Source organism: Coturnix japonica, chromosome 2 (assembly GCF_001577835.2).
Source record: "Coturnix japonica isolate 7356 chromosome 2, Coturnix japonica 2.1, whole genome shotgun sequence".
Lineage (NCBI taxonomy): Eukaryota > Metazoa > Chordata > Aves > Galliformes > Phasianidae > Coturnix > Coturnix japonica.
The window spans coordinates 122,044,139-122,069,219 of record NC_029517.1 but is presented as its reverse complement, the minus strand read 5'-3'; the positions used below and the strand labels follow the sequence as shown (position 1 = coordinate 122,069,219).

The window sequence follows — 25,081 nt, the reverse complement described above, 5'->3', positions numbered from 1 at the left end:
CATTCTCGTGTTGACTCGTTTTGACTTTGACAACAGGCTTTTGTGCCTGTACTGCTTCAGTTCATCAAGTTAAATTCCAGCTGCCTGTTTGTCAGTAGTATTTTTATGCTTTATCTATTTGCCAGAATTCCTTCTAGGTATTATCAATTTATTTCACCTTTTACATAAAAAGTTTTTTCTTCTATAATTTAGAGTAGACTGTGGAGGCCTGAAGGTTTGGGCCTCCTGTACAGGAAGGCCTTGTTCTTGTTAGACTGGATTTCTCTTTTGCTTGCTGGGAAATCCTGGAGCTCCTGAATTGCAGGAATTGAATCTTGTCACCTACTTGCTGTTGTCCTGCAAGCTTCAGAGCAGAAGCCTGGCCAACTGTCCACAGCTTTATGGCCTTCCACATGTGGTGTGGCATAAACGCTGGCCTAATTCTGGCTCTGTCCATTCCCTGCTGGTGCACCATATTGGCAGCAGCTCTTCCCCCCATGTGGCCCAGCTGTGCCCTGGCTGTGCACATATCACTGGGAGACAACCAGACATTGGTGTTTTATTAACACAATCTCAACTGAAACCATTGCATTAAGATAGAGTCTTTCTAGCTGTGGCCTGGAGTTTACATAGCCAGATAATGTTAAGGAAGGCCTGATAAAATGTTCCTGATGTGCCACCAGCTTTGACTTGTGCATTGATTCACCTACTCAGCAGCAAGGTATGTTCTCACTTGCTGCTATGTATGGATATAATCACCTCTTCTTTGTGCTGTTGAGGGGGGAAAGAAAATAAAAACATATTTGCCCAAATGCCACGACAAACAACTAAAGAAAAACAATAGGGCATTGTTGAGTTAGATATCTATAAAGCATGATATGAAGCAGGAGATAATATGAATGTCATCTAGATTCTTCAGGTGCCCTAGAATGCCAGGTTGGTAATCATATTTAGATGGTTTTCTTCAGCCCAATGTGTTATTCTTCACTCTTTGAAAGACTTCCTGTAGTTAAATCTTCTGAATTCTTCAGCTTTACAAGCTGAGCACTGTGGTGCCAGCTGATGTAATAACTCAGCCAGGGAATAAAAAATGTTGGATAATTTTCAGACGCTTCCAGTTCCCAGAAGTATTCAAGTAGTACAGGAACACTTAGTATATAAATATATTTAAAATTACAGTTCAAAATCTGGTATTTTTCCATTCAATTAAAATGAATTTATCACAGGATTTTGCGAGGACCTGAGACAAAACCTCTAGAATCCCGTGATTTGTAATTTTGCTTTAAAGCAGATGCAGTATCTGCTGTACGAGGACCACCTCTGATCAGTGTGCTTTGTTTGTAGTAGTTCAATTCCAGCCTCTGGAAACTTCCAGTCTTGCATCAAAAGGTATTTTTTGTTATTCACACCTGATTGAATTGGGATGAAATGGCACGCAGCATTTTGCTGTGCTTCCTATGGAATTATGTTTTGAAGCACCAAATTTGTCAAGTTCAGAAATAAGACTTTATAACATCTGGTACTTATTAGCTGTTGAGTGACATAAAATGCAAGTTCGCTATTCCAAGAACTGCATTTTCAAAGGCTTTCTGAAAGTTGGTATTAAGACTTTAGTCAGTCAAGTTACGGGTGAAATGTGGGCTTTGAGTCCCTGAGTTGGAACAATGGCAGTTTGACTTGCTGTATGTAACAGTGTGGGCTGAACCTGTTACTTATCAACAAGATCAGGAGTAAGGGGGGTTGTTTGTTTGTTTGTTTCCCCGCAGCTGCCTTGCTTTTCAAATCTACCCAGTATTGTCCATTTGGCCTTAGATTTTATACAGTGTATTCAGATCAGAGTGTGTGTGTATTCTGCCACAGACATTGTTAGAATCTGAGATATTTATCCAAGTGATTCAAGATGTCAAAGGTTGTAATGGCAAATAAATGTTTTTGTGTTTTCTTTATTTATTTGTTTTAACTTCTCCTGGGTTAAAAGTGGCCTAATGGTTGTAAGAGCCTTTATTCTAAAAGTAAGCTGGAGATGGGGAGTAGGTTCCACTTTAAGTACATCTCAGTCATCAGAGAAGGTGAGAGAATATATGCTATTGAATAAGAAAATGAAGGAAAATTAAAATCTATAAATGGTCTAGAATATGCATTCAAGTGTATTCAAAGTTTGGTTGTTAATGCAGATCTACTTTTTCCACATCATAACCGTATTATAACCATCCAGAGGAGAGCATTATGTGTATCAGACATGTTTTCTTACAGTGATATCTTTAACTTTGGAGTTTCTTTTCTTCAGGCAGGAAAGCTGAGGTACTTTGTTACTGTCTTACCCAGTGGAGCTGTAGCCAGGTGATAAATCAGCTCAAGGCAACTTTTGCTTCATCAGCTTCCAGAACTTGTATTTTGTAACTGCAGGATAAGTACTTATCTGTCCTCTGTAAAAACATCATTTGGTGCTATTAACAAATGTTAGCATTGCCCATGTTTCACTGTATCTTTCTGTAGTTTTCTCCCGCTTTCCAGATCTTTGTGGAGGACAAAGCCATTCCGTGCTTACCTGCTTAATTAAGTTTTAATGACTGAGTAGCTATTGATTTTAGCCCAGCACAGATTGTAGATTTGCTTTCTGGTGTGGCATGTACAGAGAAAGCAGACAACACCGCAGAGGCTGGGGTGGGTGTATGCAGCTTGGTATGTCTCCATTTGGAAAGTATTAAACAGATTAAATAACGCTTTTTCCAGAGGCGTTAAATATACTTTTAATATGGATTAAGTAGATACCTACATTTTAATTTCATCAAACTTAACAAATATCTGTGGGTTTAGGACAGTTCAATTGCATGAGTTAGTTTTTTCAGTTCAGACCTATCCATTTATAAAAGTACATTGGCAGTTCTACTCTCTTGACGTTTTCCATGCTAGGAGTTTAAATGAAATTGCCATTCCTGTTGTACCATTAAATGTAAAGGTTCGTGGTCCGAGGTTTAAGAATTGCTATGGGAAGGGTTCCAGGACTGTGATAGCGCACATTCAAAATGTGTCAGCCACTATTACCAGTAAAAGCTTTCAAGACTTTTGCCAAGCTAAATATTGATCACAGTTTTCCCTCATGTTATTTAGTGAGAGGATGTGGCTGTCATGGCACCATCTGTATTTGATGCCCATGTCAGTTATGATCTATTTGAAAACAGCTAAATAACATCACTATTTACACTCTCCCTCCAGATCCTGGCTACTGGTGCTGGTGGTTGTGCTAATAAAACTTTCATAGGTGGGAAACACTGTTAAGCATTCAGAAAGGTTTAAATACGTGACTTAAGAACATAAATTGGCTTGTTTCATTGTGTATTTAGCAGGCTACCAGAAGTTCTGTTTTGTTTAATTTCGTATCTCTTAGAACTCAGCACAGGTACTAGAAATCTGGTTTCAATACAGGCATTTTCAGCTCTCTGGAACAGAACCACATATGAACTTCCAGTACTTTGATTCGGTGCTTTCTCTCTTCAGAGAAATACAAACGTGTATCTTTACATATTCATGTCATTACAACTGAATGTCTCCAGGATCTCCCCACTGTTGGGTTTGACAGTTCGTGGTAAGGGTACTTGCTGTATTAAAATATAAACTTTCAAAATAAACAGCTGTGCTTTGCTATTATGTCCAGTTAGAATAGCTCATACTACTAAAACATGCATCTTTGAGCATTTTTAATGATTTCAGAATGTATTTTTTTTCCCCTGTAGTATGACTTCATTTTTAATGGTTGAGCAGTGCTTTGAAGATTAGAAACACTACTGAACAGCTAACATTTCGTAAATTAATTAAGGATTAATGGCCATTAAAATCTGGCAAGTGGCTACTCCAAGTGATTGAATTGCTTTGGAATTTCTGAAGACTAACTTTATAGTGTTGGGGTACTTTTGAGGTTTAGTTAGTAGCTATTTGTATACTCATCCTCTTCTAAAGAGCCTTCGTATATCTTAGTAAACGCATTTGGTATGTATGAAATGTTAAGCTATGCACATGACTGATTTCTGTCTTCAGAGATACTGGAACTTAAAATCTTTAAAAAACAAAGTTTAAACGTGTTTTTGTAGTAAGTCATATTTCTTAATGCATTTTGTACTCGAGTAGGTAGGCAGCTTTTAATGGTTGGCGAGTCATATTCTGCTGCTACATTACTTACATGATGGTGAGGGCTGAAATGTTTTTTGGTTACTTTTAGTTTCATGTAGCAGTGGCAGAGCAATGATGGTTCTGAGGGTATTTAGACTAGCAAACCTTGCATTTGAAGGTCTGTTCTTAATATTGAAGTAAAGATTTTAGTGCATGTGTCTGTACTGGTCATACGGTATTTTGTTGGCAAGCTTTTAAATCCTAGTTGAAGAGCCTGCTCCACTATAGGCATGTGTGCTGTGCACTAAATGAAACTCTCCAGAACAAAGAACAAAATGAAAACAGGGCTGATGTGTCATCAGGTACATTTCTCAGACTCCTTCATTTATCGTTTCATAAATGATTTCGGTAGCTAATGTATTTTCCAGTGCAGTCATAAACTGTAACTTCTGCAGCTTGTTAATGGGTGTGAAATTGAAAGAAGCGAGTTTGTGAGCTACTTGTTCACTACTTTACTCAAACTCCTTTAGAAAACAATCTTGTGGGTGAGCCTAAATTGTGGTCTGTGTCTCCCTGTATAATAGCTGCTGTGATCTTCAGGTTGGAGATAGAAAATTGCTGACTTCAGTAACAACTTTGTTGTGCTTTGAAGTAGTCGAATAGCATTTGAATATACCTAGTTTTATCTTCCTGAAAAATATTAGTACTCTGTGACAGCCAGTACTCTTTTTGTTTGCTGATGTTTTCTGTGAGCAAATACTATTAGAAATGCTGTAATAAAACTGACATAATATCAGAAGAGCTTTTGGATTGGAGTCAGTGGGAAAATGGGAATCGTCGTAGTGGGGACAGTCAATATACACAGAGATCTCTATAGCAAATGAGGAGAAAAATGCTGGGGAAAAAAAAAAAAGGCTTATAGGACTGTATATTGAGAATAGTTGTGCAGTAAATAGAGAGCGTGTGGTATGCTGTAGTGAGCCCAGTCCTGAATTATTTTTTATGAATTTATGAGCAAAAGTCCGAGTTTATGGCAAACATACAGTAAACGTTACGTTTAACAAAATGCCAGCTGAGTGTTACTTATATGTTGGCTGTGTGATAGAAGATATTTGGTGGATCGATATGGTCTAGCTCTTGTTTGCTGCACTTCAAGTGTTGCAAAATTCTTCTTTGCTTGCAGTTCTTCCCCATGAAGGAAATCTATTTATAATACTTTTTTCAAAGCACGTTTTTCTTCCATTTAATCTATACTGCAGCTCTTTAATTCAGTAAGAGTGTTTTTGAAGTTGTGATGTAGCTATGCTAACCAACCAAGGAGAAGGTTAAGAACAAATATATAAGGGCAAGCTAGGAAAAGATCTATCTTATTGATATTTAAATATAAGCTTAAACAACCCTCAAGTGGTTGAGCTGAAATCTGTTATACTGGGGGATTTACCAGTGAGTATATTGTGGCAGTAGTGTAAGAACAACACACTGTCAGATATTTTCTGGTGCATTTTGCTCGGGTGGATTGGGATTTAGTGAAATAAAATCCACATGTGATGGACCAAGAATAAGATTTTAAGGTCTATTTCTGTGGTTAGTGTATCCTGTCATGTTTCAATTCTTATTATTAAACAACATTTTATTTGTGTCAGAAATTTCTGGTGGATTAAAGTAGCATTTCTACCATGTAGCTATTTATGAGTGACGGTTGTTTGTACTGTTCCATTTTCTTTTTGTATTGCTTTATGAGAATCATTTGTTGTAGAACCCAAATTTAGGAAAGGAATTGAGAAATATAATAAAAAGTGAAGGAACTTGTGCTCCTTTTAAGCATTCATTACTCCTTGAAATACATAGTTCACAAAATACAAATTGCTTGACTATTGAAAGTAAAATTGCAATAAGGTGCAATGTTAAATGTTAGTACATCTTCTGAATTTTAATTGTTGCATCTTCTGCCTTTAAAAAAATAAATTCCTATTGGTTTCTTCATAAGTCCTTTCAAGATGTTTTGGTAATGTTTCTATCAAGAGAGAACTAATAACAATTAGATCAAGAAGATAACATTAAAATGAAATACTGATTTATGGGTTGGTTGGTTGGTTTGTAGGAGGGTGTTTCAGAAAAATGGGTTAGAACTGCATGTTGACTGTTCATTTAGTGGTCTTTTCAATTCCCCAGTTATTTAAGAGTGGCTGTTGTTTCACTTGCCTTGAAGGTGCTGGTATTCTTATAAGTAGCTCACTTGGTTTGCAGCTCTAGTTTATACAACAGTTAAAATCATATATTTGGAATTTTAAAATTGGTGGAGAAAAAAATGATTCCATCTTATGATTTTCTTGTCTTTGTGTTTTAGGTCGTGTTAAAGATCATCAAACATTACCAAGAAGAAGGACAGGGGAATGAAGTGGTCCAAGGAGTGCTGCTGGGTCTTGTGGTGGATGACAGACTTGAAATAACAAATTGTTTCCCGTTCCCTCAGCATACAGAAGATGATGCAGACTTTGATGAAGGTAATGATTACAATTTTTGCAAAACTTGTGATTAAAAAAACCCATCCATATGTGCAAAAAAGGGATTTATTCACCACAACTAGTAGCTTCTGTGTGATTGGAGAATGCTTTTGTTTTGATTTGAGGCGTAACTGCTCTACTTAAAATGACATCTTGCATATCCAGCTGCAGCATACGGGAAGTTACAGGGATAAATACTATAATGTATGTACGCACAGTGTAGACTAAGACTGTCTCTTTGAAAATTACATCCATTTCCAGTGTATAATTCCTGTAGCCATTTCACAAAAAGACTAAAATTTGTATATACGTGTGTATGTATGTAGTCAAGCATGCATATTGCCTCCCTGTGGATTTCTTTATATGCGTTAAGTGCTTACAGAAAGCCTGGAGGGCAAAGCTTTGGAAGTTTAAGAGCCACTTAGTTAACCTGGAATCTGCATGATTTTTTGCTGCTCCAACTAAGCAACATTAGCATTGGAGGTTTACATCTGTCTCGGTGCTTCCTTGCTGGCCTAGCAGGTTTTATTTGTTATTTATTTTTTATCGTTAATATTAATTATAATAGTTGACACAGAATTATGAAATCTGTAAAACAAATTATAAAGGTTGACAATTCTGATCTGTGTATTGTGTGTATATATATGTTTAGCGATGCTGGTAGAACGGCTCCTTTGTTAGGTTTTAGAGACGAGCAATTTGACTTCAAGAGTAACTGAAGAGGCAATATAATCAAAGGAGTTGTGGTTGGAAGCTTGATTCTATCTAATTTTGCTAATTCAGTTTGAGCAAGATTAAGTAATGTTTAAGCGTAAACTCATTTTTCTTTATAATAAGATTAGATATTATTAAATTAATATCCTATTACAAAAGAACCTTGAACTGCCTTTAAAACAGAGATTGTTTTAAGACTGTGCAGCTTGGCAAGGTTTCTTAGCTGTTTATTGCTTTTGTTGTGGTATCATACCATTCACGATTTTAAGAACAGCGAAACAAGGGAATGTTAATTGTCCTACAGTAATACAGTACCAGAGTCAGAGCTGTATTTTGTGAAAGCCTCAGATATGTTTTAAATATTATTTCTCTTCTGTAGCTCTTCAAAGGATTAGAGTAAGCTACATTTTTAATTGGAGCCTGTGCTTCAGTTTTTGCTGTACAAAGAGGCTGAGTTTTTTTCTGTGCAGCCAATAGACAAGCAAGCAGTGAAATAACATTCTTAGTTTCTGAGATGGATTTATCTCACTATGACGACTGCATTGAAGCTGTAAGTCTGTGATCTTATTGCAAGGTTCAGCTGTTCCTGCTTGTAAGAAACTTCATTCCAAGAACTCTTGTCAGTTTTTCTTCTTTTCTTCACAGTGAGCAGGCACTTATCCTGGTATCAAGTAAGGTGCAAAAGGCAATGCTTGTGGAGCTTCCCTTACCAGGATGCCTTAGCTTGTCAACCTTCTGTTCTAGGGCTACAGAGGGAAGAACAAACTTGAACCAGCATAGGTGGCGTGTGTATTAGCGTAACTGATACGTGCCTAACAGCAGTAGGGAATTGGCAACCGCATCAGTGGACCTTTCCCATGCTGAACTACATACAGAGAGGTTCTCTGCCTTCTTGGAAAAATAGTTAAGCAGGCAAAACCATTCACACGCTGTTCTTGTTCACTCTGCATTACCTTTACTTTGAGTCTTTTAAGCTCTTTGACCAATGTGGTGGAGGCTAGGGAAGGTGAAAACCGAACCGAAATGTCTCTTGTGGTAGTGAGCTGAGTATTAAATTACTTTTTACCCTCAGAGCAGAACTGTCTTCCATCTCCTCAACGTGGAAAACAAAGATGTTTTGCAAATGTGTCTTGTTTGTTTTCCCTGGAGCTGTGCTTCTCTATGCAGCTATTGTGCCAGATTTTCAAAAGATGTTTTCTTTTAGATGCAGCTATTTAAGCAGAGAGATCTATTGTTATTTGCTAGAACCTTAACATTCACCATGTTAAAATCCAAAGTGAACAAGCACCTTCTTCTTCTCAAGGCTTGTATAAATCAGTACCACTGGTTTTTATGTGTCTACCCAAATTCAGACCCAGAGATACCGAGGGAAAGAAAAAGTATCTCTGTGCGTCAGTACTTCCGTCATCTGGGAAGATACTGAACTCTGTTCTCTTTGATCTGACTCATGTTGTATTGGCTTTTCCTCTAGCTTTCTCTGTATGTCTTCAGATGTTTCTCTTTTCCTTTATTTAAGATACTGGAATAGAAACGATTGTATTGACAGTGTAAGTTTCTGGGCCTGCAAAGTACATTTCACAGAATCATAGAATTGTGGAGGTTGCAGGGGGCCTCTAGAGATCATTGAGTCCAGCCTCGGTCTGCCAATATCCTGCTGACTTTGGCCATTCATGATTGTGTGTTAATGCAGGGACTACTGCACAGGTTGGAGGGGCCACATTACCCCAGCTGACCTCCTCCTGAGAGGGGAGCAGTGATTCTGCAGTTACCTGTTCCCAAACACCTCATCTGTTATGATGAGAACTGGATGAATGCACCAAAAATAATTTCTTCTGTATCGTCTTGCAGGAACATTAGGAGTGGGTCACGTGTAAAATACTCATTTACCTTTTGGTCTTGAGGCGATTATTGTTAAGAGAATGAAGTTTATGTATAGGAGGGTGATATTTCAGCAAACAAATTGTTGAGTACTTGGCAAGAGACATGAAAGCTAATGATTTGTTTTTAAAATGAGGAGATCTGATACAAAGCACGTTTTTGAGGGTGCTAGGAAAATGCCCTTAACTTAAACTTGAAATAGGTACTTAAGTGATGTTTGAGAATCAGTCGGATAAAGATGGATTTCTAAGTGTTAGCAACAACCGTTACTTCAAATAGGCTTTTATCTAAAAAGGTGACGTTCTGCTTCTTATTGCTAATATCTGAACTAATAGTGAATTTGGACTGTTTGCCTCCATGCAATTCTTTCAAAAACAAAGCTGTCAATTTAAAAACAAAGGTCACTGCTTGTTTTTTTTTGGTGTGAGGTGATTCTTTGGACTATTTCTAGAAACTACAGAAAAGAGACGTCTTCTTTTTGTTGAGCTTCAAGTAATTCTTCTTATAAATCTGGGCGGGTTGTCTAACATTTATGAATCCACAGGTGTTTTTCATCTCAGAGAGTTTCTCTCGCAGTGTCATCTTCCTGAGATTCTTTTTACAAAGTATGGTTTTTTTTTTTGTAAGATTTTCCTGTCAGGGAAGTCTTAAACACCTACAATGGGCTGCTGCAGCACAATATTTTCCAGGGAGACTTTCAGCCCAGCAATCTGTGCTCGAAAGCTGTAGGTGAAGTTTAGTTGATGATGTGTGAACTAATGGAGGAAAATTGCCCGACTGGTGTATGTTGTTGAGTCTTCAGCAAAATATGCCTCAGCTCGGGCTTTGATTTTAGGGCTGCTCTCCAGACTCCTGTTCAGGCTCTTACTTTCAAATAGCTTTATTTCTTTATTCTCAGTGTGCTTAAACACTCCAAAGTATTGAAATGATTTCTCAAAACAGACATCTCTTAAGTTTGAGGAGGTACTTTCATGTGGCATCCTCCAGATTTTCCCTGAACGGGGTTGAATCGAATGATTTCTGCTCTGAGGATTTCTTAGTGAAAACTTTCCTCCTGTGAAACGATGCGGTACCCGCACGCGTCTTTGTTTTGTGAGGTTGGTTTGCTGAGAATTGCTTTCGCTTTAGGGCTCTTCAAAGCTTTGGTCTGTGCTTCGTTTTTCTTTCAGTTAACGTTTACAAAGAAGATGTAAGGCATGGCATTAATATTTAAGGAAGAGAATACATATTATTCTTGACTACAAATTGCGTCTGTAAGGGACGTGTTGTGTTCCGTTCTCACTTCAGTTAGCTCTCACTTTCCATGCAAGGAATATACATTTCCTTTAAATAGGAAGCAAAGCTACATAATGAATAACATAGAAGAGAAAAAAATGACGTAATGTACATTTTGAAATTCATGATGAATTTTGAGACACTTTATTTCAAGCTGAGATGTTTTTACTACCTTACTTTCAGAGCTGAGATAATAGATTAAGTGCTACGGTAGTTGTGCCAATAGCAACTTTGAGACAAGTGCGTAATTATATGTTAAAAAGGAAAAGTTCTAGAATGTTACAGTTTTCTTACAGCTCTATGGAGTTTTCATCAGGTTCCCTGTGAGATACTACAGATGGAAAGGTGATGTCTTCACTACTGTGAATTTTACTTCCTCACTTCAAGGTTAATTTTGTTTGTCAGCTCTCAGAAAAGAACCGTCTAAGGATTCTTGCATTTGTGTGTCTACTATGTGTAGGCTGCATTTAGCCGTGCTGTCAGTAATACTTAAAATAACACGGCGAGCGTTTAGTTGCGCTGTTTGCTATGTGTGTGGCTGCAGTTTAGCCTCAAATACAGGGCCATGTGGAGCAACACATATGTCCCACGTGGTGGTTTTGCAGGGTTTGAAGCAGACAGTGGCAGCAGCAGTTGGTACTGCTCAGCCTTACCTACAGTGGTTGTGTGACCCAGCGGGGGCTCCGCACGGCTGGAAGGAGTGTGCTGGAGAGAAGCGAATTTAAGAAGCAACACACTGGCTGCGCGTACCTGAATTGGTGCCTACTGCAGTGAGAATGTTGTCTGTTCAGGTTCCTCTCCTTTGGAGGAGTCGTTCTGGACGTTAAATCTCTTGCAGCTAAGCGTGTGAGCTGCTGTGTTTGAGTTATAGGTCCTTGAGTTTGTGTTTCCCAGCGTCACAGCGCACAGTCTTGTCTTCCCAGGTTCTCAGGCTGTGTGTGAAGCCGGGCTCAGCCGTTGCTCTCCCGGTCAGGGCGCCGCCAGGGGGCGCCGTCACCCCGCGCATGGCGGCCGGGAGCCCCGTCCCGTGCCGGGGTCCCTCCAGCCGCCCGCTGATTCTCCTGTCCCGTTCCCGATCCACACGCGGGTCGCTTACAGGGGAGGCAGCGTTTGTGCCGAGACACGGATGTCGGTTTATGCGGCGGGCTGTGTCAGTTTAACAACTGTAAATGTATATATATATATACGTATATATGTATGTATATACGACTGCGTATTCTGTGCTTTTTCTTGTTACTAAATACCTTCGCTTGTAGCGTTTCTGGATTGTGAAGCAGATTCCTTCTTGCTGTAGAAATAGTACTTTGCAGGGGTAGATAAATCCTTTTGTTTGGCGTCTCAATTTGAATCAAAACAGAGAAATCTTTGTGCTCTTTTAAGCACAGACGTATTAAAATAGTATTTAAATCCGCATCTGTTAAGATGTGCTGCAGGAGACGGGGCAATTTGCATCAAACACAAGAATGCTGGAACGCCTTTTATCTTACTCAAAGAAAATGTTCTTTGTGACATTTTTCTTGGAGTAATTTTAAAGATGAAATGCTTACGTCTGCCCAGATTCCAGTAATTCGGTCCGTTTGTTTGATTTCTATAAGCCACCCATGCAGTGGATGTTATTACCATATCTAATAAACTTTTTCTCCTAGTTATGCTGAAATTCACTGAAAACTGTACCTCAGAATGCTCATTTAATAGTCCTAAAGAGGAGGTGAGAGAGGGAGCAGCTGTGCAGGTAGCGTGGCTGCATGCAGTGGGCTGAGCACTGCACCGTGCTGCCCTGACGTTCAGGTACTCACTGCCTGCAAGTGCTGAACCTGAAGCCAGAAGATTTTTCCTTCATGGTTTGTTTTCCGTCTCAGCTCTATTCCTCATTTATAACCATGATATACAATTGTTCAGTTTGCTAGATGGGTATTTACTATTCTATAAGGCTTGCAGAAGCACATTATTTTTTATGTAATCAGTAACATGAAGGCTCAGTTTCTTTATTTTCTTCAGGTTAAATAAAAAACTACAGAAAACGCTGGGAGTTTGTTTCTTGCAAATGCAACGGGTTGAACTCTGACTTGAAGTGTACAGAGGAGAATAAGAAGAAATACACAAAGTGTATTTAGATTTTAATATGTTCCTTGTTTTCACATAGTAGTCTATGAATTTTATGATAACCATTTGGAAATATGAAGTCTTACGCTTAATGCTTATTAGAGATGAAAAAAAATTACAGTTTTTTTTTCTTTTTTTTTTCCCTGAGTACTCTAAAGGGTTTTCGCAGTTCCTTTTTGGTGAGTTACACAGAATCTTGAGGTTATTTGCTTATTACAACTTCACCTCATTTGTATTTGTTCTGTTTGGGGGATATGAAAGCTTAATGTGGAAATGCTGTATATTCTTCCACACTTAAAATCACACAGAAATGATCTCCCTGTTTATATTTTATCACTAACCTGTGGTAAGCAATAGCTAATGTGCTCGTTTGTACCGAATGCAGAGTGCCAAGTAAACCTTACAGCTGTTTTAGTACAGTTTCAGTAGATTCATTTATGAAAAGATGTTAGTGAGAACATATGGCAACAGTGAAATGTGCTGCCTTTCTTGCAGATGTGCTCTATCTTTTACTGAGCATTTGAGTCTTTCTGTACCACAATTCGGTCGAAGTCTGGATACAGCCATTTGTTTGTTAAGAAAACAGTTTTTCTTCAGGCAAATGCTGTAACATACAATAGTCGTCCTGGTAGACAGGCCTGTGCTCAGCTGTCACACTGAGGTAGGTGCCTTCTGGGGTGCCCAAAAGTTAGGCGAGCACTAAGGAGCTTTAGGCTACCTCTGTGCCTGGCAGATGAGCTGCTTTCAGAAGGAAACCCAGACCACGTGAAGACAGTGGTGTCCACTGCAATAAAACTTGCTTTTTCATCTTTCACGATGAGTCTTCAGTCCTAGACAACATGCTGCAGCAATGGAAATTTCCATTCTGTTTGGATCACTATCTCTACTTTGTGTGTGTTTTGTTGTGGTCTCCAGCATGTCCTTGCTTAAGAGACTGATTTTTCTTTTTTTATTTGATTTTTCTTTTTGTTATTATTTTTTATCTTTCGTGGTCCCTGTGTTCCCCCATGCCTTCAGCTTGCTATGACTCTCAGCTCATTTGTTCTTTTGGTAACACTTCTAGTGTGTCTGCACCAAAAGAAGGAGAATGATCCTTTAACACCTTCTTACTTGTTTCCATTCTCCCCCTCCCCTTTCCTTTTCTGCTAATGCAAGTATTTAGCCGTTTCCTTCCCCGAAGAATGCTGCAATAAACTTGAGGGAGCTGAAGGAAAGTACAGCGAACTGTGTAAACCCCATGTGCTGGGGTCTTATTCCAAGAGGCAGAGTAAAGGGAACGGAGATAGCTCTGCTGAACAACAACTCAGAGCAATAAACATGAGTTAAAAGTGTTAAGAATTGGTTGAAATAAAAAGTAGTGGTAAATTAAAAAAAAAAAATCAATCTTTTTTTTTTGTTTGTATTATCTCCCCTCTCACATATATTTTTTTTTTTGTGACAGAAAGCAGTGACCAGATAGCAGTGCTTAAGATGTCACCTAAAACACTATTGATGCTTTGTAGTGAACATGACTGTATTGTCTTGGGCGTAGTTTTAAAAAATTAAGAACACTGAACAGCAAATTTTTTTGCAGGAGTTGCATGTAGGTCATGGAACAGATTTTTATAGTCTGACAGTTGCTCCAAATGGTAAAGACGTGTGCATGGAAACGACATGTAGCCCTGCAGGTGGGGGGCTGTTAGAGTAACAGCTTCTTATGTGAGCTTTACTATTCCGAGGAATATACATTATATCTTACAGTGCAACACAATTATCACAGCTTTTTAAAGATCATTTGGGATGTTTTAGTGAGCACGAAATGGCATCGGATGATTTGTTTCTTGCTTAGTAATATAATGGTTTTCTCGCAACTGCATAACCTGGAAAATTAAGTAGTGCTCTTCTGTTCTAGAAGAAATTTGTATGTTGTCAAGGTATAATAGGCATTAAACCCAAGTCGTGCCATATTAGTGTATAGTGTTTATTTTGTTAATGGACTGAGCTGTGTTACTGGCCCAGGGCTCGGTACTGAATCTTGAATACTTAAGCAGTAGAGGTGGTTGAAATCCATTTTTGCTAACAGCAAACCTATTGAAGCAGTGGAGCTGAAGGGATGAGCAATCAATTCACAAAGCTTGCTCAACTTAAATGATTTTTTAGATAAATATTCATCTTTGATAGAAAGGAGAAAAATCTTCAGTAGAGCTTAGGTGCAGTGTATAGAATCTTAATAATGGCAGAACTAGGGAAGTACAAACCTGTTTAAAACTGTGCTGAGGATGGTCTAGGTGTGCACAGCTGCAGAAGGAGTAGTTTATATCAATTTAAATGCTTTTAATTTCTCATCAGCCTTGTCTTCCCAATGTATTTATGGGAGATAGGGTTGTTCTTAGCCATCTAACTAAAGGATGTTTGCTTTATTTTGGTTTGTGGTGTATTGGTTGAGAAGTTTCTGTAGTACGCAGCTTTTTTTGTTTCATTGTTTGCTGAACACACAGTTTGATTTCCTTTATTGAATTATATGCTTGGGTTCAGCATAAATTAATGCAGTAGAAAAATACACATTAAAAGAGATTGTTGATTCTCTAGTAAAATATTCATACTTTTTTTTTCCTTGTAGGTTTGGTATGATAAATCCTCGAGGCAGATATTTATAGCCAACATGCGGCACTGTGGAGCTTTATTCAATAACAGAAATGAAAAGATTTCTGAAAACTTTCGGGGGGGTGGTGAAAAAAGGCATGTTTTTGTGCAATATATTTAGGTCATAAGGGACATCTGCGAAGGATAATTTTTTAATACTTGCTAACAATCCTAATATAATATGGCCTATTCATCAGTCATATTGTTCCTGACTTGGCTAGTGTGGATTTTAGTGATTCCCGATGTGCATTCAGACTCTCTTAATTGCTAGTTTCTTGCTGCTCTATCTTATTGTTTTGTAGGACAATGCGTAAACGGGCCCAGAATAATCAAAATGGTTTCCCTGGCCATATTAGGCACCTGACAGAGACAGATATATTTGCTGTGCAATATGTGCGTGGTTTTGCAAGTGGAAGTCTCCTTAGAACAAAATAAATCTTGACGTGGAAATAATGCAGCAGATTTGAATGCTCTCTTCTGTGTGTGTATATAAATAAATCATCTGTGCGGCATAAAAGCTCCGAGATATAACATTTAAACTGGAGAGAAATTAAAGGGGTAAGTTAGGGAGGCAGAACAGACACTGAACTCCGGGATTTTGGAGGTCTTGATTAAACTGTTAAATCGTGCCAATTTAATGCCTTTTGGCTTAGAGGGAAAAGCTGGTTTGGATACATTTGCACTATAACTGAGATCTAATCTTAGTTCACATGAGCTCAGAATTGCACTCAGCTGCAAGGCGTTGGGGTTCCGACGAGGTGCTGGTAAATGTGCCTCCAACTTGCACATGCAGGGCAGGTAGTGAGATGGGCAGTGCTGAGCTTCCTTGCTCGAGAGGAGAGGTGGTGGCACACTTGTGTGTTTTAGGATTTAATGTTAGTGACAGAGAGAAACTGGCCAGCTGAAGTCTGGCAGGATTCCTGAATGGTACTTGCAATTAAACTTCCACACGTAGCTGGAAATGGGTTTTTCCATTATGTTTTGTGCAAAAAAAATCTTGACTTTTTAGTGATTTATATACTGCGATCTTACCTGCTGATAAAGCGACAGCTGTTTAACGCTTTAGGATAATCATTCTTATAGATAAATGTTTTATCCTAATCCAGCATCTCTAACTCCCAACTGTTTGTGTCGGTGAAGGAACAACAGTAGAAATCAGGGCTGTCGCAGCAGGTTGGGGGAAAGCTTTTCTTAATAGCCAGACCCAGGTGTTGAGTCTCTTTTTAAAGCTAAACCTTAACCCTCTGATCGATTTGGGAGGAAACAAAAGGACTTTACTTGCTGGCTTTGTCACGCTCATTTATAGTCAGTGTTTTTAGCCAAGCACAACAGGTTGTCTTTAAAAATCCCACATAGCTGCAACACGTGAAAATATATATTTTTTTGCAATTCCTTGGGTGATTTTTTAGTTCTGCCTTCACAAGCCATATTTAATAAAATTGGTTGGAGCTATTAAAGCACTAACAGCGACCAGGAATGAATCAGCTTGTGGCTGTTAAGTCAGTTGTTGAGTGCACTTGAAAGGCCGTGGTATATGCAAATGTTGATTTTATTCCGAGTTCAAATCTGTAGCTGCGTAGCTTAATTAAATAATTTTACCAGTCTTGATAGTTGTTCTCTATATTAAATAGTTTAAAATTTGATTCATCTCTGCAGTCTTGATTAAAAACAGTTTGGCAAAAGCTTCGTGCAGGCTGCTCTACTTGGTGAGCCTGATGGTGAAAGCCGCACGTTTCACAGAGCTGCTGATTTTCTGTGGCTGCAGTCGGGGAGAAAGGAGTGAGGGAAGATGGTTGGAAAAGGAAATCAAAGATGATGTTGTAAGGATGCAGTTTGGACACTGGGTGCCACTCCTGGTACACACAGAGGCTGGAAAGCCTTCCTTGTACAGCGAAACAACAAGCATGCTTAAAAATGGAGATCTTTGCTCATAAAATTCTGAAGGCCTTCGTCCTCAGAGCCAAGTGTTTCCCCTAGCTGGAAAAACATATTCCTCAGTCCTGCGCGGAGTAATGAAAGCTACAAGGGCAAGATTTCATTTGTTTTTTCTTCTGTCATCGTAACGGGAATGATTTTCTAGGCTTGATGCATTGCAGTCTGGTTACACTGCTTCCATCATGTGCAAGGAAGACACGGTCACAGCACCAAGTATTCAGGAGCCAGACCAAGTGCCACATTTCTCCTCAGGAACAGAAAGAATAATTTATAAACAAAATAGGGCTGAAATGCCTCTCTCAAAGTGTGTGTGTGTATGCATATATGTTCTGGTGTTTTTTTCTGTTATTTTTTTCCATAGATTTATTGCTTGTGAGGAGAATACAGTGTTTTGTAAAATAATTTGGTGGTATTCTGTGATGGAAAACCAGATGAAAGAAGATGGCTGAGGTTCATTTAGGGGTTGATGGACTTATAGAAACTAGACTTGGGGACATGTATGATGGTTTTTTGATAGGCATCAACTGTTGAAGGTAAGAGAAGTGCTGAGGAGTGGGAGTGAAGAGATGCGTTCAGACGTAAACTGGAACAAGGTTAGTGCTGCCATTCTGAAAGCCATGCAGCTGTCCAGCTGGGAAGCAGGCTGTGATTTATGCCTTGCTGTGCCTGGAGGCATCAGCTGGCTCTGGGCGTCCTACCCATTGTACAAACACATGCTCAAACTGTTGAGGAAACGCCTACCAGTTGAGATGGCCCAGTCTCCATGAGGAGTGTTGGCCTTTCTGTACCTGTGTATTTATTAAAATGAGATCTCAGTTCTATTGATGGCTAAATGGGGCATTTAGAATTCTAGAAGGACAGAAGACTTAGAAAATGTGAGTCTTCTAAGGCTGATCTCTTTTGCAAAAATGTTACCTGTTGCTCTGTTTGAAGTGAAATCTTGAAATGGGTCAGAGACTGAAATGGCACAGAAGGGGTGTAAAGCATTACGCTAATTGAAATAATGAATTGTAGGGTGAGGGATGAGGGAGTTCTTAGTAAAATTCTACTTTGATATGATTATGTAGAATTAAAAGCAAAAAGTCCCTCTATTCTCAAATGTAGAATTTTGAGCATTTTCTTTCAATTTTCAAAGTGGTATTTGAGAAAAGGGTTCCTGTTACTTACACTGCTCCATTGGACTAAATCATCCCACCTCTTCTCTTATAGTATTGTTCCAAGTGAAAAAATTGATGTATTTGGATGCATAGAGAGCAAAGTTTAAATCCTTTTCTCTGTTTGTTTTCATATTTCTCTGAAAAGTAAAAACTCTGAGAATTTGTTATGAGTATTGACTCTTCTAAATTCAATCTTGCAAATAAATTCTCTTACAGTTGCCTTTAAATTTTTTTGTACTTTGCAGGACAAACTTGATTAAAAAAAAAAAAGCTATGGCAAACATGAGTCATTTGGTGCTTCTTGTAATTAGCTTAGACGTATGTAGATGGTGAATAATACAAAACCACGCTGGTTTCTGTGGTTTTGCCAACTGTGGAAAAGGCCTGACTTATTTTAAAAAGTATTTTTATTTTTTTTTTTTTTTTATTTTAATAAGACCTTCTTATCAAAAGACACCAGATACTTAAGCAGAGCCAGAAATGAAGGAATTGGCAGCAAGCCTCCTTTTGTTGACACCTGGAAATCAAATAAATGGACCAATTGAAGTAATGAGTACGGTGGATGATAGGCTGGAGCCACCTGGATTTTATTAGGCTACTTGGTGCTTTGATCACAACTTGAAGTACAGAGTTGTCCACTTTTTAATGTTAGCATTCCTTTTCACTACAATTTCAATCTGACCCAGTACAAAAAAACTCAAGACATGACTCAAATCAGACATTGGTATGAGGAAGATATTCAGCTTGCCCACCTCAGCACAAAGCACCTGTTGAACAAAACTTGTGCTCTGAAAGTGGAGTGGCAGCTGACTTTCAGCTGGGACACATCTGCTTTGCGCCGTGGAGAGCATCGTAATGTCTCAGACTTGCTGTGAGCAAATGAAGGAGTTCACATGGTGCACCAGGCTGCATCTGGGGGTAGCATGGGCATCCATAGCATGTCTTGGTGTTGCTTGCTGCAGCTGTGTCCCTTACGAGCGGCTGTAACAAACTAGTGAAGCCACAGGGCTTTGACTTAAGGCAGTAGGCATTCTGGTCCCATGTGAGGCTCCCTGCATGTGCTCTGTGATGCAAGCATGCTCCTAGTGGGCTTTCTTTGCTTTCCCTTCATGTTTTTTAAAAAGCACTTTAATATATACATTTACAAGAAAAAAAAATGCTTAGATCTCTCTTCTCATAGATCTGTCTTCTCATCCTACTTGCTCTTGGTAACAGATTAATCTTTTTGCCTGTTCCCAGCTCAAGATTTTCATTAATTTAGAAGGAAGTCTTCAGCTAATACGCTGTTTAAAAAACATCACGATGAATGAAGTCTAAGTGTTAAAACTGGTTATAGACCCAATGGACAGTTTTAAAAGTATGCAATTAAAAGCTACACTTACAAAGATGGCTAGTGATCCTTTCGCTCCCCCTATGCTGCAGCTTTTATGCGAGTTAGATGGTATCTGGCAGCATATCCATTACACGCAGCTGACAGAAGTTTCATGGATCTCCTGGTTCTGCTGCCAAAAACCTGATGTCTGTATGAAGCTCGCAGGGTGCGTGTTTGCGCATACAACCTGAAGCTGCACATCGCTTGAACCAAATGCCCTCCTTTATGCAGGAAGGTGTAGGTAGCTGAACCACAAAAGTGCACTGTGTCTAAGATGTCTGCTGCAGGGCACCTCGCCAACCTGTGTAGTAGGGAGTTTAAATGGTTGTAAAGCTGCCAGCACTAGGTATAAGGTGGGATAAGAGAATGATTTGTACCTGGAGTGTGAGATTAATACCCTGCACTTGCATAGCACCTTTCACTTGAGGATCTTGGCACACTTTATGATCAGTTAATTGCCTCATAACCTCTCTGTGAGGTAAACTATCACTAGTTTACAGTTAAAGAAACTGATGCATAGAAGATTTTAAGTAACTTCTTTGGGATGCCTGGGTAGTTGTGGGAGAAATGTGTGAAGTTCTTGGTAATTTTGGGATGCCTAACATCACAGCATCTCATTTCCCTAAACAAAAGGCAGGAACTTACCCTTGCTCTTTCTTATTCCTCCATCTCTTCAGTTGTGTGGGTTCCTTGTCTGTACCTTTTTCCCCCCGGTCCTTTGAACTGTGGTCTTCCAGGTGGCAGATGAAGGGAACTGTTGGAAAGGGAAACCAAGTGCTCCTTTAGGTCTGAGTTTAAAGCACTGTAACTTGTCCATCTGCTTTAGATGCTGGAGAGTGGAGTTCTGACATGAAAATATTTTGAATCTTTGGACTTATTTCTCTACTTCTGAACACACAGGTATCTCAGATTATTACATGGCTTCTCTCCGTTGTTTTTGCCATATTGAGAAATGATGAAGCAGTGCTGTTGTGCCTGATTTCTCTTCTGGCGCTGGAGGTCTGGCAGTGTGAGGTGCTGCTGATGGGAAGCCATGGCTTTGTCTCTGCTAGACCTTATACACATTAAATCATGGCAGTGCTACTTCAGCATATGAGTGCACCTCTGTGGTCCAAAGAAAACTTTTGCAGTTAGTAAATTCCTGCTCAGCCTTTTTCACATTAGGAATAAAACAATCAGAGCTATCTTTTTAATTGCTCTAACCACGTTTGTATAGAATTCTTCCATATCTATACTGATTATAAAGACAGGAGTGAGTAGACGTTACTGTGCAGCAGGAAAGGATATATGGGGTGGGGTATTCATCTGGAGAGGTGCTGGAATATGAAAATTAAACCTATCGTGTATGGAGACTGTGCTACAGGCTGCGTCCTTTACAGTATGTATAAAGTGCTATCTTTAGAAATGCAACTGAGAATAGTAATTCTTAAGATAGAAAAGTGCTTCAGAATGTTTGGAACTGTGACAACTTATATTTTGGTTTGAAGTAGACACGGATAAAAACTGGACTCACTCTTCTGCCCCCCACCCCCCGGTGTAATTTCCTTAATACACGTACTGGTTTTTGCTAGTAATGATTTTCTTCTATTTCTGAGACACTGGAGAGTGAGAAGTGCTGAAAGGAAGCTGGTATGAGCCATTTGCTCAGTAAGCAAAACACATTTTTTTTCCTCAGCGTTGGAGAAGAAAAAAGTAAACAGGACTTGCTTTTAAAATAATGGTGGACTTGCCAAGACTGATAATTGGTTTTAATCATTCTGTTCAGCTGCTTTTGCCTCACAGGAGAAGGTAGTTTTTCTTTGGCTTCTTAATAGTCAGCAGCTCAGCTCACGCTGTAAGGCAGAAGCGGAAGGTCCAATATTCAAGATGGACAAAGTTTTTTGGTGTGATTTATGTGTATTTTTATCCCAGACATACTATTTAGTTGCTATGCTTTTTTGATCTGCATCTGTTTAAACAAAGTTATATAGCACTTGCACCTTAAAATAAGAGCAATTGTAGACCTTTTTTAAAAGAAGATTTACAAAGCTTGTCTTTGTTACTGGAGGCAAAGATTATATGGCAACAAGATGACTGTTGTGATTGGAACGGTAATGTGTTGTTTCCAGGGAGGAAACTCACAAGAAACACGAGTTGAAAATCAAGCTGAGTAGTTCTATGCTAGATGCAAACCCTGGCACGGGTATTGAAAATGCTACTTTCACACACTGTAATGTATTGCATACAGGTCATACCAACCAGCTCAACTTGGCTTATCGTGCCTCCAAGTCGGCTAATTAGGGTCACATTAGGTGTGGTACACATTCCAGAGGTTTGTACTGGTACACTTTCAAATTTGCGTGAGTGATAACTGAGCGGAGTTAATCCCTTGCCTTGTAATTATACCTGCAAACCTTTTGATCATAGCTATTTTCTTCCAGTGTTTCATGATGGTACTTCTGCTTTCAGGATGTAATTAAAGAGCAAGCATTATTGAAGCACCTGTTGGTGTAACCTCAGTAAAGTTCTTGTCTTCATCTGAAGAAAACTGCAGTCGTTTATTTCTTCTGTTCTGTGTAGTACAAAATGTGTGGTACGGAGGGATTTTTATCCATGCTACATACACTTGGGTTTTCATTCCTCATATCACGCATTTTTCACTGCTGGAATGGTACTGATGCATCGCTCCATTTTCAGTGCTCAGTTAATGTGTCACACAGAAGATAACTGACTCTACTGGCCATAAAATTTGTTTTATTGCCAATACATTTAAGCACTTCTGATTAACTTTTATTGGGGTCATTTTATTAAATTTGATGCCTGTGAGTATCGTGCTGAGTTAAAGATTGCTACTTCAGATGCCACAAATTTTACTAAATTGTTATCTGAGATCATGGTGGTTCTTTGTTCCTGGCCCGGACATCAAATTTATTTGGAATCTGGCACAAGAATATGTTGTTTTCTTCTTTTGAATCAGTGTCGTGCTAAGTTGTAGGGCCGCCCAAATCCTTTAGGCAATTGTTTGTAACAGGAAAAGAAACCCGGAAATATCAGAGCTTTAAAAGCTTGGGGAGCTCATTTGAAGAACAGCATCATTTGCTTTTTATCTTCTACAAAAGGGTTTACGAAATCATAATAATGCCCAGTAACACTTAACTTTTGGAGGTAATTGTTGTCTTTATTGATAACACAGCTGACCAATCCAAAATGCACGTTTGCTGTTTCTTCTGACATTGGAATGGAAATGAGGTTTTCAGTAGTTAATGTGTAAGAGGGATAGTTTTTCTATTTTTTTTAGACTGAAATGACTCCTCCTAGTGCAGCTTAATTAGATTTTACTCCTAAGCAGAGTAGTGCTCATGGTGACCCTAGATTGATTTAAAGATTAAGTGTTAATTCTCTAAAAGTACATAAATACATTTTCATTTCTCAAGAAACATCCCTGTTTTAAGTAACGTTCTTATTTTTGTTGATAATTCGTTTTTGTGACATGTAATGTAATAAAAGTTACATCATGAAGTCTTTAAAGTAGGTAGTAATTAATCGATACCATAGCAGTCAAATCGTATTATGAAGAGCATCCTGCTGAGGGGTGGAAATGTGCCAAAGAGTTATATACTGGGATTGGAACAGGCCAGGTAGGATATTAATTTTAAATAGTAAATGAGCTATGAGGCAGTGTTTACCTTCTGTTTAAACTAGGGAAAGGAATGTCTATAGTAGGCTTCTTTGGGGGGCATAAAAAAGAAACCAAAAAACTTTAGATAGATTAGTCCAGGCACCCAGCATGAAATAGACAAAGAAGGTTTGACAGAAGAAATGAAGGAATAACAGTGAAGAGATCCGCAGAAGGTGGTTGTTTGCTGCTTTTAGTTTACACAGTGAGTTGCATTAGAAAGTGAACAGGGCAAAGCAGCAGGGACAATAGAAAGAAATGTAGGGGTTTATTTGTAAAAGAGAGATCACAGCAGTGAGAGGAGAAGTTATACAGGAAGATATAATGTCTTTTCAGTGGTGTGTGTTGTAATTTGGGGTTACCAGAAGGGAAACAGTTATGGGAAATGGAATTTATAAGGCAGAAGTATTGGTCTTTTTGAGCACGGTCTGTGAGCGTAGTCTCCCTCTTTATAAAGATAAAGGCTAAAAATGGGTAAGTTGATTTCCAAGACTGTAAAAATCGAAGGATTTAATTCAGCGCATAAAACCAGCATTTGTGAAATTTGATGAACTGTGTGGTAAGTGATTATTTTACCTCCGCAAGGGACCCTGCGGACCTTCAAGTTTTTGACACTGAGGGAAATGTGTAATTCTTTAAAATAACTCCTGCTGCTAACCTAAGTAAAGAGAGAACTTTCATACAGAAACCTAATATGTGTGTGCCTTTAGTCATGCCAAAAGTGCAGATATGGTGTTTCATACAGGCTTCTCTGTGGTTCCCAATTGCTGAACATCTGAGCGCAGTGAGTGCATTGCACCATAAATTGGTAATGGTCTGTGCTTCGGGTGAGAAGATGATGGTAATCTTTTGCCTCGTGTCACCTAATCTGATTTTTCAATTCCTCAGTTACATAAACACTACAAAATCCAAATGCAGACATTTGCTCCAATACATTTGGTCATTTCTTTTTTAATAATATCTTCTTTTTAAGTTTGCATCTTCTTTTGAAGAATTTCTTTTCAGCTGTTCATAGATTAATCCCTCTTCATGCGAAAACATCTTTCACATCACACTTTTCCAGTGAAGAAGGCAAGAGCTGTGAGGCACCTTATTTCTTGAGCAATAATATTTCTTCACATGAAAAGCTAATGCATCTTCCTCCTTCCTTTCTGAAGAATATACCTCATATGACTTTTTTAACCTTCTAATGATGCTTTATCATTATATGTTCCAGCATGGAAGACGGTGTACTACTGTACCTTAAATGTATTTTCCATGAAAGAAAAAGCTTTCTGTGCTCTGTAGAGTGGATAACAAAGGTGATTTGTCTCTGTACTAAGAAAGATGTTTCCTTCTACTCAACAAAACTAGATTATTTTCTTAGGCTGGAGAGCAGTTTATACAAAGTTTTGTCATATCAGGATACGTGTGAATTTAATGACTAGATGAATCTGGCTGAGGTGCCTTGAGATGGTGGTATGTATTGTTTGGCACTCTGTATTCTGTTGTTTTGGGACAGATTTTATCTTAAACAGGTAATTCATATGAAGACGTGCCAAGTAAGTACTGTCCCCACATCCCCAACACACACACAGTATTTAAAGGTTTTGTCTGTAGTATTTAACCATGTCATTTGTAACACCAACTGGAGAATGAGACCTGAATGCATTTGAGCATCGCGTTATTTGAATTTTGGCCAGTCTGCTGTTTTTATTTTTTTTTTCTTTTTTTGGTGTATTTTGTATTGTGATTTGATATGAAAACTTAAAAGTAAGAAGAAAATAAATTGAATTGTTAT

At 38.7% G+C, this 25,081-nt stretch overlaps 1 protein-coding gene across 1 annotated transcript in view; it reads left to right on the top strand.

Annotated features, from left to right (window-relative positions):
• The window catches only part of EIF3H (eukaryotic translation initiation factor 3 subunit H), a 75,158-nt gene that overhangs the window by 10,833 nt on the left and 39,244 nt on the right, over positions 1-25,081 (top strand). Inside the window, exon 2 of the mRNA XM_015856222.2 lies at positions 6,434-6,590. Within this exon, the coding sequence (XP_015711708.1) occupies positions 6,434-6,590 (157 nt within the window). The remainder of the gene's footprint in view (positions 1-6,433; positions 6,591-25,081) is intronic.